General features: G+C 45.0%; 1 protein-coding gene and 1 long non-coding RNA gene across 2 annotated transcripts; one reads left to right on the top strand and one right to left on the bottom strand.

Moving 5' to 3' along the window:
* Window positions 1-4,584: 4,584 nt before the first annotated feature.
* Window positions 4,585-7,786, top strand: golph3b (golgi phosphoprotein 3b). The gene is made up of 4 exons (XM_047044673.1): window positions 4,585-4,973; window positions 5,466-5,597; window positions 5,778-5,892; window positions 5,985-7,786. The coding sequence occupies exons 1-4, from the start codon at window positions 4,764-4,766 to the stop codon at window positions 6,407-6,409; spliced, it is 882 nt and encodes a 293-aa protein (XP_046900629.1). The 5' UTR covers window positions 4,585-4,763; the 3' UTR covers window positions 6,410-7,786.
* LOC124484013 lies at window positions 7,417-9,435 on the bottom strand. Its single transcript, XR_006957936.1, has 2 exons — window positions 8,709-9,435; window positions 7,417-8,574 (listed from the first exon to the last, which is right to left on the bottom strand). It is a non-coding gene; the product is annotated as an uncharacterized LOC124484013 (long non-coding RNA).
* Window positions 9,436-12,453: the final 3,018 nt, after the last annotated feature.

Below are 12,453 nucleotides of genomic sequence, written 5' to 3'. Positions count from 1 at the left end.
ATGAGCCCACTGCCCTACGGTAAACCCTGCTGTAAAACCTAGACACTCGAGTCCCGGGTGTTCACTGTTTAGCTATGGAAGCTGTAACATTGGGCAAAGTGTTGGAGATGGTGTGTGGCTCTGTTTGTATATGTTGGTTTACGTGTGTAAAGCTACTATTAAGAGCATGAGCCTGCTCCTGCCAGTTACATCTGCTCCTCTCCCACATGTGTGTGTTTGTGTAGGGGGGTGGGGTGGGGGGGGTGGGATGTGAGTTTGTATGTTTGTACATTAGTGTATTGGATGCCTGTTAGATGTTGAAACGCGTTGCCCCTTCAGATGCTGCATTCTAAAAATCAGTGATTTGATTTGGGAAGCCAGGCTTTTAAGCAGAGACCCTGTGAGCAGAGCGGACACTGACCACGCCGGGTCTGCTTCGGAGGAGGATGTCACTCAGGAACTCATCAAACAATAAAACCTCTTGTTAATGTGGACGAGTAAGATAGGAGAGACTGGACTCAGGAAGTCCACTTTGAATAAAATGATGAGATTAGAGCAGGGAGAGAAAGGAAGAGTGAAAGATAGAGGGAGGCAGAAGGCTGCATGGTCAATGTTTTTATGTTTAGAGCACTTAATGAAGATGGAGATGGTCATTTCTATGCGATGGGACAGCAAGAGGTAGAGACACCGAACACCCTGACAAAGTCACAGACGACACACTGAGCAAAGAGGTTAGCATTGAGCGATGGGATGCCTTCATCCTCTCAGATTGCTTTTCTTTTGATCTCTCGGTGTCCTCCTCTTTCCCTCTCTTTCTTCCTCTTTTTTTAAATTAACTTTTTAAAATGGTCTCTCTCTTTCTGTCTTCCTCTTTCTTTCTCTCTGAGAGGGACTCATGTGGGTCCTGACCCTCTGGTCTTTTAGGGGCGGGGCCTTCTTGAGGGAAAGCAGAGCATGTTCTCCAGAGGGGTAATACCACATAGACAAGTATCAACTCACTTTTTCCATTTTGCTCTCTCTCTCTCTGTTCCTCTCTCTATTTCTGTCCTTCTCCACATCCTTCCCTGTCTCTCTTTCTCTCTATCCCCACCCCGGTCTCGGTTGGCTCTGTTCAGATTTAGTTACAGTATATTTACACAGTTTGTTTCAAACACGACAACAAACTTCAGCAAACAGGAAATTACTTTAAAGGAAAGGCAGCTGTGGCTACCAAGGTGATCAGTGAATCAAGCTTCACTTCCTGGGTATGTGACATATCAGCCAAATAGAGCCTGTAAACACAAGGGCTCCGCCCCACTATGGCCCTATCACACTATAGAAGTTGCTCTGCTACATCCGTAGCCTTATATCCTGTGCGTGCCCCCTGCTTCATTCCTTGCTTGTGACAAGCAGCAACACTCGATCAACGGAGATGTGACCCTCAAGGCACCCCACCAGGAGGGCCCCAAATTCTGTTGTATACCAGTCGTTCACTTCTACATCCAACCCTATCCCTTCCCCCCCACACAACTCTTTCCCTCAACCCATTCTTTCTTGGACTTTGTCAACATGGCCTCTGAGCTACGGTTACAGCAGGGTCACAGACCTGCTGACTGACTGACTGACTGACTGACTGACGCTCACTGATCCTGTGTGTGATGTGGAGCTTAAAGTCCAACATCACATCAATCTCCATCCCCATTCTCCCTTCCTGAGAATACAGTTGTGTCCAACCAGTGCAAACACATTCATGGCAACTCTATAGTGATGGTGAGTGTAGAATATCAGGTTGTGCCCACTCCCTCCCTAGCACCTCTCCTTTGTAAAAAGCTACACTGGAGGGGCAGACTAACTACTCAAGATATGCTTGATTCGGTTTACCCTGTGAGTAGAACTTGCACTTTCGTGTCTTATCCTCTGGGTTCATAATGCGTCTCAAGATAAATCAAACACATCCCATCTATGTCAACTATGTGAGCTATGTAGCCAACCCAGCACTACCAGCTACCAGTTGTTCATCACCTGTCACTGACCAGCATGATCACATAATGGGCTTCATGCTACTCATTCGTAATGCATATGTGTATGTGTGTTGGTTGTGTGTAGGTGTGCGTGTACACACGCACATGCGCGTGAGTGTGTGTGTGCAAGCTTAATCCAGTGAGCTCTCTTTGTTGACGGCTTCCTTGCAGACCCTACTACTGAGAGAGGAAGGGAGGGATCATGTTTGTCATAAGTTGACATATCTTTTACTACTTTTCTAGAAAACAAAAAGAACCCTTTTCTTCTTTCAAACACACACGTAGCATAGTCACTTCATGTCCCTGGCAATTTTACAAACTGAACCACCCTTCCTCCAGTCATGAGGAAGTGACATCATTCTGTACCCTAAGCCAGCTTCTGCTGTCGACTCACGTGATCAGAGACTGAACTCTGTCATTGTTCTACTTTCCTCATCTCCTCCCTGGGAGGACAACCCTTCCCCTCATTGTACATTTCAAATGTGTCGCTGATCTGTCTTTCCGTCCCTTTCTCGCCATCAACAGCAATTCAATCGAATCTCTATTCCTCTCTCTCTTTCTTTTGTTCCCTCTTGTAATCACTCTTCCTCCTGTTTTCTCTCTTTCTCCTAGCTGGCCTGCCCAGCTGTGTTCTACCAGGTCTGTCCTGCAGACAGGCCTCACCACACAGCCAGACGGAGGAGGGCTCTTGAGGCACCTGTGTTCTCAGCTGGTATGTGGACCCCCCAGCAAATACCATACTCTGGGCAGGCTCTCCTGTCCTTCAGTCCCCTTGGAGTTCTACAGATTCTCATCCCTAATTGTGATTCTGCTCTGTTTTAACTCACTGTGTTTTTACAACGTAGCAATGGGAATGTCTATTGAACATGCCTCTGTGTCCTTAATGTGACAGCTGTGGGCTGGATGTGGGCTTTTTTCCTGCTGTTGGTGCAGTGGTCTGTTAAGTTACTCCAAGCTCCTCCTTCTAGAGGTGTTTGTATGTGTGCGTGTGAGGGGGGGGGGGCGCTGCATGCAGACCCCTGGCTAGGGATGGAGGTCATCCAACTCACCCCCACCCTCGCCCACTCTAAGAGCAAGAAATCGCTCCAATATGGGCCGCAGTGTGGCCCTTTGGAGCCCCTGGGGGGTGATTTAGAGGTCCTGTCAGCTCTGGGGCTTTAGGTTCACAGGGCAGCAAAGATGGAAGCCATTCTAGAGTCTTGTGTGTGTGTGTGTATGTGTGTGTGTGTGTGTGTGTGTGTGTGTGTGTGTGTGTGTGTGTGTGTGTGTGTGTGTGCGTGCGTGCGTGTGTGTGTGTGAGGTCATCACCAGAAAACGTGGAAGTGTCTTTTTAATTACCCAGAATGTTTTATTTAGAAACAAAGCAAACTCACGTATTTGTAGTACAATTACTTTGTCTAAATATTTGAAGGGAAGCTATTAATTTAACGTAGTCTTGTCCTGTTAGTCTGAGTAATACTGAGACAATAAATGGGGTTAAATGTCGCATTTAAAGGGAGGATATTCTCACTATGCTCTATAAAAAGACACTATTCAGTTTACATCAATATTGTAGGACTGTCAGTTCCAAGATGCAGTCACACTCACTAAACAGAGTGAATACAGAACTCTGCTTGTGTATCTTGTCTTCTTGGAAAGTGTGCAACTATGCTACCTAGATGGTCAAACAAGCAGACTGCTGCTGCGCTGTGATCTTCAGCAGGAGGCCTTGTTTACACTGGGCATAGTTCACTACCTTGTGGGGATCATTTCTTTGAGTGCTTCTGAGGGTTCGAGCCACTGGCTCTGTGGCGGTCTCCCCCTTCTCCTCCTCTTTCTCCTCTCTTCCTCGTCCATCTTGTTATCCTTCTCCTAGTCCTTCTACTCCTTCTTTCTCCTCCTCTTGCTCCTTTTCCTCTTCCTTCTCCAGTATTTTTCTCCTCATCCCACCTCCTTCACCTCCTCATCCTTCTCAACCTACTCCTCCACTATAGTATGTCCTTCGTAATCATCCTTACAACCATTTAAAATGAAAACAACTTTATTCCCAGGATTTATTTTCCTAATGTAAACACTGGGAATTGAGGATATTTTTAAACAGGGCCAAAGCCTCTATGCTGTTGTCTCACATGAGAGCTGAAGCTATCCTATTTCACTGCTTGCAGGGAGGCCAGAAGGCCAGTCCCATTACCCCATAGGGAATAGGGACTGGAAGGCAGTGTGTGTATGTATGTGTGTATGTGTGTGTGTGTGCGTGTGTGTGTGTTTGTGTGTGTGTGCGTGTGGCCTCTACTTCATGACCATTGGCCTTGGCGACAATGATCATTCAGTACATTACAATCCACATCTTTATTCTCTTTGAACTAGAGTATATTTCAAGGACTGACAGAGCCAATTCAATTAGAGTGTGCATATTGGTCCTTACCTAGACGTAGGGTGCATCTTTGTAGGGTTATACACACCAGAGTATGTCCATCCGTATCCAAGATCCTAAAGTATTTTATTTGTAGACAGTAAATTCCTAACCACTTTTTATAAAAAACTTGCCTTTCAAACTCTCAGTCTGCCACCGTGCGGTGTGAAGAATACATTACAGAAGATCCACAGCACGTCTAAGTTTGACGTAACCATATCCTGCCATGTTGGTTGGTCCAGGAAGTGCTATCGAAGTGGATACATCTTGTTGTAGAGTGAATGCATTTTTGGTATTCAATACCCTACATATAACTGTAATATCTAAGACTTATTGAAGTTTGGGTGGTTTCAAGCTCTTTACATACAACTGCTGTAAGAACGTGCATTAGGATGGCTTCTTTGACGCAGAGAAGTTCGGGCCTGGTGCAGAGGAGGACCGAGGCCACCCGGAATGCAGCTGCCGATAAGGACAGAGTGCCTGGCGAAGAGGATGAAGAGCAGCGACGCGGAGAGGAGGAGGAAGACGACCAGGGAGATTCAAAAGAAACCAGACTTACGTTGATGGAAGAAGTTTTGCTGTTAGGATTAAAAGATAGAGAGGTGTGGTGTTTTGTTGACTTGTTAGACAAGCTAGATAGACACTTTAGAGGGCAGTCACAAGGCTAACATTAGCTAGCTAGCAAGGAATTACGCGTAGTAGCCTACAGTACCTAGGCTAGCTCTAGCACTAAGAACACCAGCTGCTGCGACTGAAAGCACTACAAATGCTACCCTGGTAACTAGCTAAGACTTACGTCAACAATAACTGCAGTAACAATACTAATACCATTGGTAAAACATATAGAAAACGCTAGTCCAAAGCCGTTGCTAAGGTAAATACTAAACTACGGACGTGAGCTCACTCCGCCACTTAATGTTAGCTTGGTAGCTAGCTAGCTAGCCTATCTCGCTAACGTTTCAATTTAATCACATAATATGCTATTGTTTTTGCCAACTGTGTGCCTGGTTTCTTATTCAGCAACAACTCCTAACCCATGGTCATGTTGTCACAGTATTCTAATTGACTTAAGGACTGTTATTATATCCTGATAGGGCTATACATCTTTCTGGAATGACTGCATCTCGTCAGGGCTGCGCGGCTGTATGTTGATCGAGTTGGCTCTAAGGGGACGGCTACAGCTCGAGGCCTGCGGCTTACGGAGGAAAAGCCTTCTGGCTCGGAAGGTAGGCCTTCTTGCATTACGATTGATGCCTGTTAGGTGGTAGCACAATGCTGATAACTCATATCTTTCGAAACAGCTGTGTGCAGGGTAGAGATGAGAATGTGAAAATAACCCAGCTAGGCCTGGAGACAAAACGATCTCCACTTGTGTGCCGAAACCAGCTGGTTGTGTCTGCCTGCAGGTGATATTCAAGTCTGACTCGCCCACGGGAGACATGCTGCTGGACGAGGCGCTGAAGCACATCAAGGAGACCCAGCCTCCTGAGACTGTCCAGGGCTGGATAGAGCTGCTGAGTGGTAAGAACACTTGACATTCACCTTCGATTGGAAATGTTCCATGACAAGTACTGGAATGAATGAAATTTAAACAATAACCCCCCCCCCCCCAGGAGAGACTTGGAACCCCCTGAAACTGCACTACCAGCTGAGGAACGTGCGTGAGCGTCTGGCCAAGAACCTGGTGGAGAAGGGCGTGCTCACCACGGAGAAGCAGAACTTCCTGCTCTTTGACATGACCACCCACCCGCTCACCAACAACACCATCAAGCAGCGCCTGGTCCGCAAGGTCCAGGAATCGGTGTTGGAGAAGTGGGTGAACGACCCCCAGCGCATGGACAAGCGGGTCCTGGCACTGATCCTCCTGGCCCACTCGTCAGACGTGCTGGAGAACGTGTTTGCCCCCCTGCTGGACGAGCAGTACGACCTGGCCATGAAGAGAGTGAGGCTGCTACTGGAGCTGGAGCCCGAGGCAGAGAGCGCCAAGCCCAATGCTAACGAGCTCATGTGGGCCGTGGTGGCGGCCTTCACTAAATGATGTTTGTCTGAGCCTGGAACTGATGACCTGCTGGCTGGGGAAGCTGGACTGGTCCTGGTTGTAAATCACATGCTGGCGCTAGAACGCTAGACCAATCATAAACACTGATACGGACTGCAGTATCCATAACCCTCTGTGATGGCTGCCGTGCCACACTGCCATGATTGGCTGATAATGATGGTGGAGGGAGGTTACAGTGACGATGATGACGATGATGATGATGACGACAATGTAGTGGTCAGGATCCTGGCTTCAAGGGTCATGAGTGACCTCTCTGTGGGTGTCACTGTCTTGACCTTCAAGATGTGGATTCTGTAGCTGGGACGCGTGTCTGTAGCTGGGACGTGTGTCTGTAGCTGGGACGCGTGTCTGTAGCTGGGACGCGTGTCTGTAGCTGGGACGCGTGTCTGTAGCTGGGACGCGTGTCTGTAGCTGGGACGCGTGTCTGTAGCTGGGACGCGTGTCTGTGTTCCATCAAGCAGATGATAGCCAGTCTATAGAATATCCTACATGACCATTGTTGTTAGTTTTTTTTTTTTTTTTATAACTTTCTGACACTTTGAGAAAGGTGTGTTATTAGGCATGGGTGATTCTGTTGTAAATTATAGTTAATGCTTAGTCTTTGTCTCTAAGCTGTTTTGCACTTTGGGCAAATTTTCATGTTGAGATGGGTTCATGGCTGGTTGATGACCTTGTTTGTACAATTGAAATATACAGGGTTTAAGACTAATCTAGGCTTATTTCTGATCACCATGGTTTCCACGACACCAAATAATACTCTCACACGTGTGATCCAACTTTGACAGTCCTGTGGTAGACTCTGTGGTGGCTGCTCCACATGCAGGCCTCCTCTGCTTTAATCACCACTGTCAGCTACCGCCTGTCCTGTAACCCTGTGGTCAGATCAAACTTGGGGAAAGTGGGCTCGGAAAGTGGAACAAAATGGTGTGAACTAACCCCCCCCCCTCCCCCCTCTGAAATATCTTGTGTTTTCAGCCATATTTATGTTTTACTTTCTACTAACACCGTTTTTACTGCTTTCATGTCCATGATCCAGAAAACATCCCCCAGAAGTAGCTTCTTTTGTACGCCATTCTCTGTTCATGTGTTTGGTCCGGCGGTGTCTGCTGCTCTGTGGACTGCTCTGCTCTGCTCCAGTGCTGCACACAGGAGACCGCTGTGATGACAATACAGTGTAGATAGTCTACCAGTGAGGCATGATGACAAGTCCCAGCATGCTCCAGCAGAAGCTGCCGTCCCTCTGGTGGAGGCCTGTACCAGTATGGTGATGTGATATTAAAGGGATTTCTGTACCCCTCTGTCTGCTTTTATGTGACCACACAATAAAGAGTGGATCATTGAAGTGCCTGAATTCAGCACTGTGAGTCTATCCTGTCATTCCTTCACTGTCTTGCAGAATGAGCTCTCCTGTTTCAATACAACATTTGAGAAGTGTCAAGAAATTCCTAAGAGAGGCCTGTCCTTGATCTAGGCACAGAAGTGGAATAAGACTCAAGTGTTTGGACACTGTTTAATGTACACGTGTATATCATAATTACATCAATGTAGATGAGATTTGTGTACAACATCATGCATCAGTGTCTGACATGAGGCATTGAGCATGCCAGTGAAACAACAAATGGCATGGTTGGAAGAAGCTGCAGTCTGCAGAAGGCTTAAACACATGCCCATGTAGACCTCCTCCAGGCACGGTAGCCTAAATCCACGGGAATGGGGTCCAGTTAGGTTCAGGGTTTCCAGTAACCCACTGGTCTGTCAACACAACAGTCTGAGCTTCACTGCTTCACGGTTCAGCCAACATGGCGTCCATTCAGCCCCGCGTTAGGAACGGTAGATCTGGTTGGCTGTCCCTTCCTCCGTCCATTATGAATGGCGCAAATGCGCCAGCGCGGTACGGGTCTCCAATAGTGACCAATGCAATTCCATCACTATCTCCAAGATAGCCGTTACTTTTCAGGCTCTCTGCAACTGGACGTCATACAAGGACGTTGCTAATGAGGAGGTCATATTTCACTTGAATTTGACCAGGTTCTTGTAGCTTTTCATGAGAATCTCCAGCAGTTTGCATCTCCAGTTGACCGACCACTCCAGGCTGTCTCCAATGTTACGCAGCTGATGCGCACAGGCAATAGCGGTTGTTAGATCTGAAAAAAATTATACAAGTAAGGTTTAGACACGTTCTGTCAGAAAGATTGTTGTTATATATTGTTAAATCAACATAGCTACTAATAATTTTGTTAAATTACATGCAAAGTTACATCTGGGTCCTGAGTTTTACCTGTGTTCGTCATTTTTATCACGCACGGTTGAACTTGTTCGGATTAAGTTTTGTGTTGACTGCAATAGACTACTACGTTCCCTGTGTCTGTTTATATAGGTCCGTGTGGTTTAACAAGAAGAGCAACTATAGTCTAATGATAGTCTGTCAGTTTATATAGCTTTGGTGACGTAAGGCGAGGTCCCAGTTCCTCCTCCTCGCGGGGCTAGGCAAGCGTTTACGATGTTTACACACAAACTCCCCGCGTGAGTTGCAAGGGTAGAACAGAACACAGAGATTTTCCACGGATGAAATCAATGACTTGTTTGTGTGATACAGAATAGCCACTGCAACTGATCATTCCAGTATTTACATGCTCTCAGAGAACATCTGGAGGTGTGTGTGTGAGAGTGGGGTTCAAGCCTCAAACCTGGAGTAATTAGACAACTGTAAATAGACATCGGATTAGGGGTATTCATAAATTAAACAAAAAAAAGAAACACAAATAACACGACTGTACAAATATGAAGTCATTAAAAACTAAAGAATTAATGGACCTAGAGGTTAACTAGATGATTGCCATTCCTGACCCAGACACAAAGACAATCAGCTACGTACTTTGTACAGCCAGAGGTGACAGTTACAATAACCCAGATACAGGTGTGAACAAAACATGTTGTGAGATGATGTTCTGCTACAGTCCAGTCAAGAATGAGTCCCTGCATGCTTATATAAACCTGTTGTAAAAATAAATTAGGATTGCTCAATGTACAATCTGCTTGATAGAATGATAAACAGTATCACAAAAGAGGACGTGAGTGTTGTGGAAATGTTGATGACAGGAGCGCTGAGGACACAGGAGCCTGTCCCCATGCTAGACCCAGGGTTTGGGTGATAAGCTGTTTGAACACAGTAACTAGGACAGAAAGATAACAACATCATATCAACAATGTCCTACCGGACAATATAGATGACACACATGACATGTAGATAGGTAGAGCTCAGCGGTTAGAGCATTTGACTGCAGATCAAGATGTTGTTCAAATCCCCCTCTGTACGTCGCTGTAGATAAAAGCGCTTGGCACCTAAATACACTATTATAAATTCCTACATGATGTACCTTTTGAACACAGTGGCCTTTGCCTTCTGACACCACTGGGATTTCTAAAAGCTCTATCCTGCTTGCCTAACTTCATTGTTGCTATTCACATTGCTTATTTGCCCTATATACAGTGCCCTCCAAAAGTATTGGAACAGTGAGGCGAATTCCTTTATTTTTGCTGTAGACTGAAAACATTTGGGCTTGACATCAAATAATGAACGTGAGACCAGAGATCAACGTTTCAGCTTTTATTTCCAGGTATTTACATCAGGATCTGATGCACAACTAAGAAAATATCACATTTTGTTTGAATCCACCCATTTGTCATGTGATCAAAAGTATTGGAACAGATATACTTAAAACATATTTAAGTGAATAAGACTTAATATTTAGTTGCAAATCCTTTGCTTTCAATAACTGCAGCAAGTCTGTGACCCATTGACGTCACCAAACTTTTGCATTCTTCCTTTTTGATGCTTTCCCAGGCTTTCACTGCAGCCTCTTTCAGTTGTTGTTTGTTTTGTGGGGTTCCTCCCTTCAGTCTCCTCTTAAGCAGGTAAAATGCATGCTCTATAGGGTTTAAGTCTGGAGATTGACTTGGCCAGTCTAATACCTTCCATTTCTTGCCCCTGATGAACTCCTTTGTTGTTTTGGCAGTGTGTTTTGGGTCGTTATCTTGCTGCATGATGAAGGCTCTGCCAATCAGTTTGGTTGCATCTTTCCTTAAATTGGCAGACAAAATGTTTCTGTAGACTTCCGAGTTCATTTTGCTGCTGCCATCATGTGTTACATCCTCAATGAAGATTAATGAGCCCGTCCCAGAAGAAGCCATGCAAGCCCAAGCCATGACATTACCTCCACCGTGTTTCACAGATGAGCTTGTGTGTTTGGGATCATGAGCAGTTCCTTTCTTTCTCCAAACTTTAGCCTTTCCATCACTTTGGTAAAAGTTAATCTTTGTCTCATCAGTCCATAAAACTTTGTCCCAGAATTTTTGAGGTTCATCTCTGTACTTTTTGGCAAATTCCAGCCTGGCCTTCCTATTCTTCTTGCTAATGAGTGGTTTGCATCTTCTGGTGTAGCCCTTGTACTTTTGTTCATGAAGTCTTCTGCGAACAGTAGATAGTGATACCTTCACTCCTGCCATCTGGAGGTTGTTGCTGATCTCACTAACAGTTGTTTTAGGGTCTTTCTTTACAGCTCTCACAATGTTTCTGTCATCAACTGCTGATGTTTTCCTTGGTCTACCTGTTCGACGTCTGTTACTTAGTACACCAGTAGTTTTCTTCTTCTTCAGGACATTCCAAATGGTTGTACTGGCTATGGCCAATGTTTCTGCAATGGCTCTGATTGATTTTCCATCTTCTCTAAGACTCACAATTGCTTGTTTTTCACCCAAAGACAGCGCTCTGGTTTTCATGTTGTTTTCACCTCTGAATACAGTCTGCATAGACAAAACCTATCTTACCCAATCTGAACCTGAGTGTAGACATTCAGTGGTATTTATTGATTGAATAATGTATGTAATAGGACACACCTGGGCAACAAAACACACCTGTCAGTCACATGTTCCAATACTTTTGCTCACGTGACAAATGGGTGGGTTCGAACAAAAAGGTGATATTTTCTAATTTGTGCATCAGATCCTGATGTAAATACCTGGAAATAAAAGCTGAAACGTTGATCTCTGGTTTCACATTCATCGTTTGATGTCAAGCCCAAATGTTTTCAGTCTACAGCAAAAATAAAGGAATTGGCCTCACTGTTCCAATACTTTTGGAGGGCACTGTATATGTATGTCATTTTAATTATTGTTCATCAGCAACAGCAGTGCATACCGTCAGCACTTTATATAGTTAGCTGCTTCTGTAATTGTACATATGGACTTTACCTGAACACTTGAATTTCCTTCAGGAATAATAATCTATGGAATAGATTTTAACAGAATTCAGAGAGAGACAGAGAGAGATCAGGTCTAAATGTGATACACCTCTATCTTCTTTTATGATGTGCAAGACATAAATTACATGTGTTTCCTCAGACAACACCAGTTTTTACAATTATCATCATACATGTGTGTCTACAGAGTACAACTGTTCAACTAACGTGCTGCGGTAAACAAAAGACAAGGAAACTCCCTGTTCTACTACTCCTGGTCCAGAGACTGGCACAGGCAGACATGTTGTTGCATGTCTTGGTGAGGGTGTGGTAATGTTCGGCCCTGCTGATAGTGCTCCTGCCATGCCAGTCACCTGACTAGAATGGGCCTTCGCTACTGTCGTCATCACTGTAAGACTCACATTATCTTATCTAACCTGAGTCCCACCATGTTTTATTATCCAAAACACCCGTTTAGATTTTCCAGGATGTTTTCAGATGGTGTGTGTGTGTCAACAACAACAGCCTAGCCTACATCCTTCTGCCTGACATAGACTATCATGCTCTGACAGTGACAGAGCCTCTCACCCATAGTGCAGCTTTGAATACTGAATCAATCCAAGAAGGAAGTGGATTCTGAATCCAATGTAGCTTTCTCATAATATTTGCTTCCTCATTTATTTATTTTTGCAGTTCTGGCAGGCGGATTACGCCATGATGACCTGTTTTGTCAATATGCCTAAATTGCAACACGCAGCATGTGGATATTTTTGAGAAGTGACAACA

Source organism: Hypomesus transpacificus, chromosome 22, assembly GCF_021917145.1.
Source record: "Hypomesus transpacificus isolate Combined female chromosome 22, fHypTra1, whole genome shotgun sequence".
NCBI lineage: Eukaryota > Metazoa > Chordata > Actinopteri > Osmeriformes > Osmeridae > Hypomesus > Hypomesus transpacificus.
This window is presented reverse-complemented; position numbering and strand designations above follow the sequence as displayed.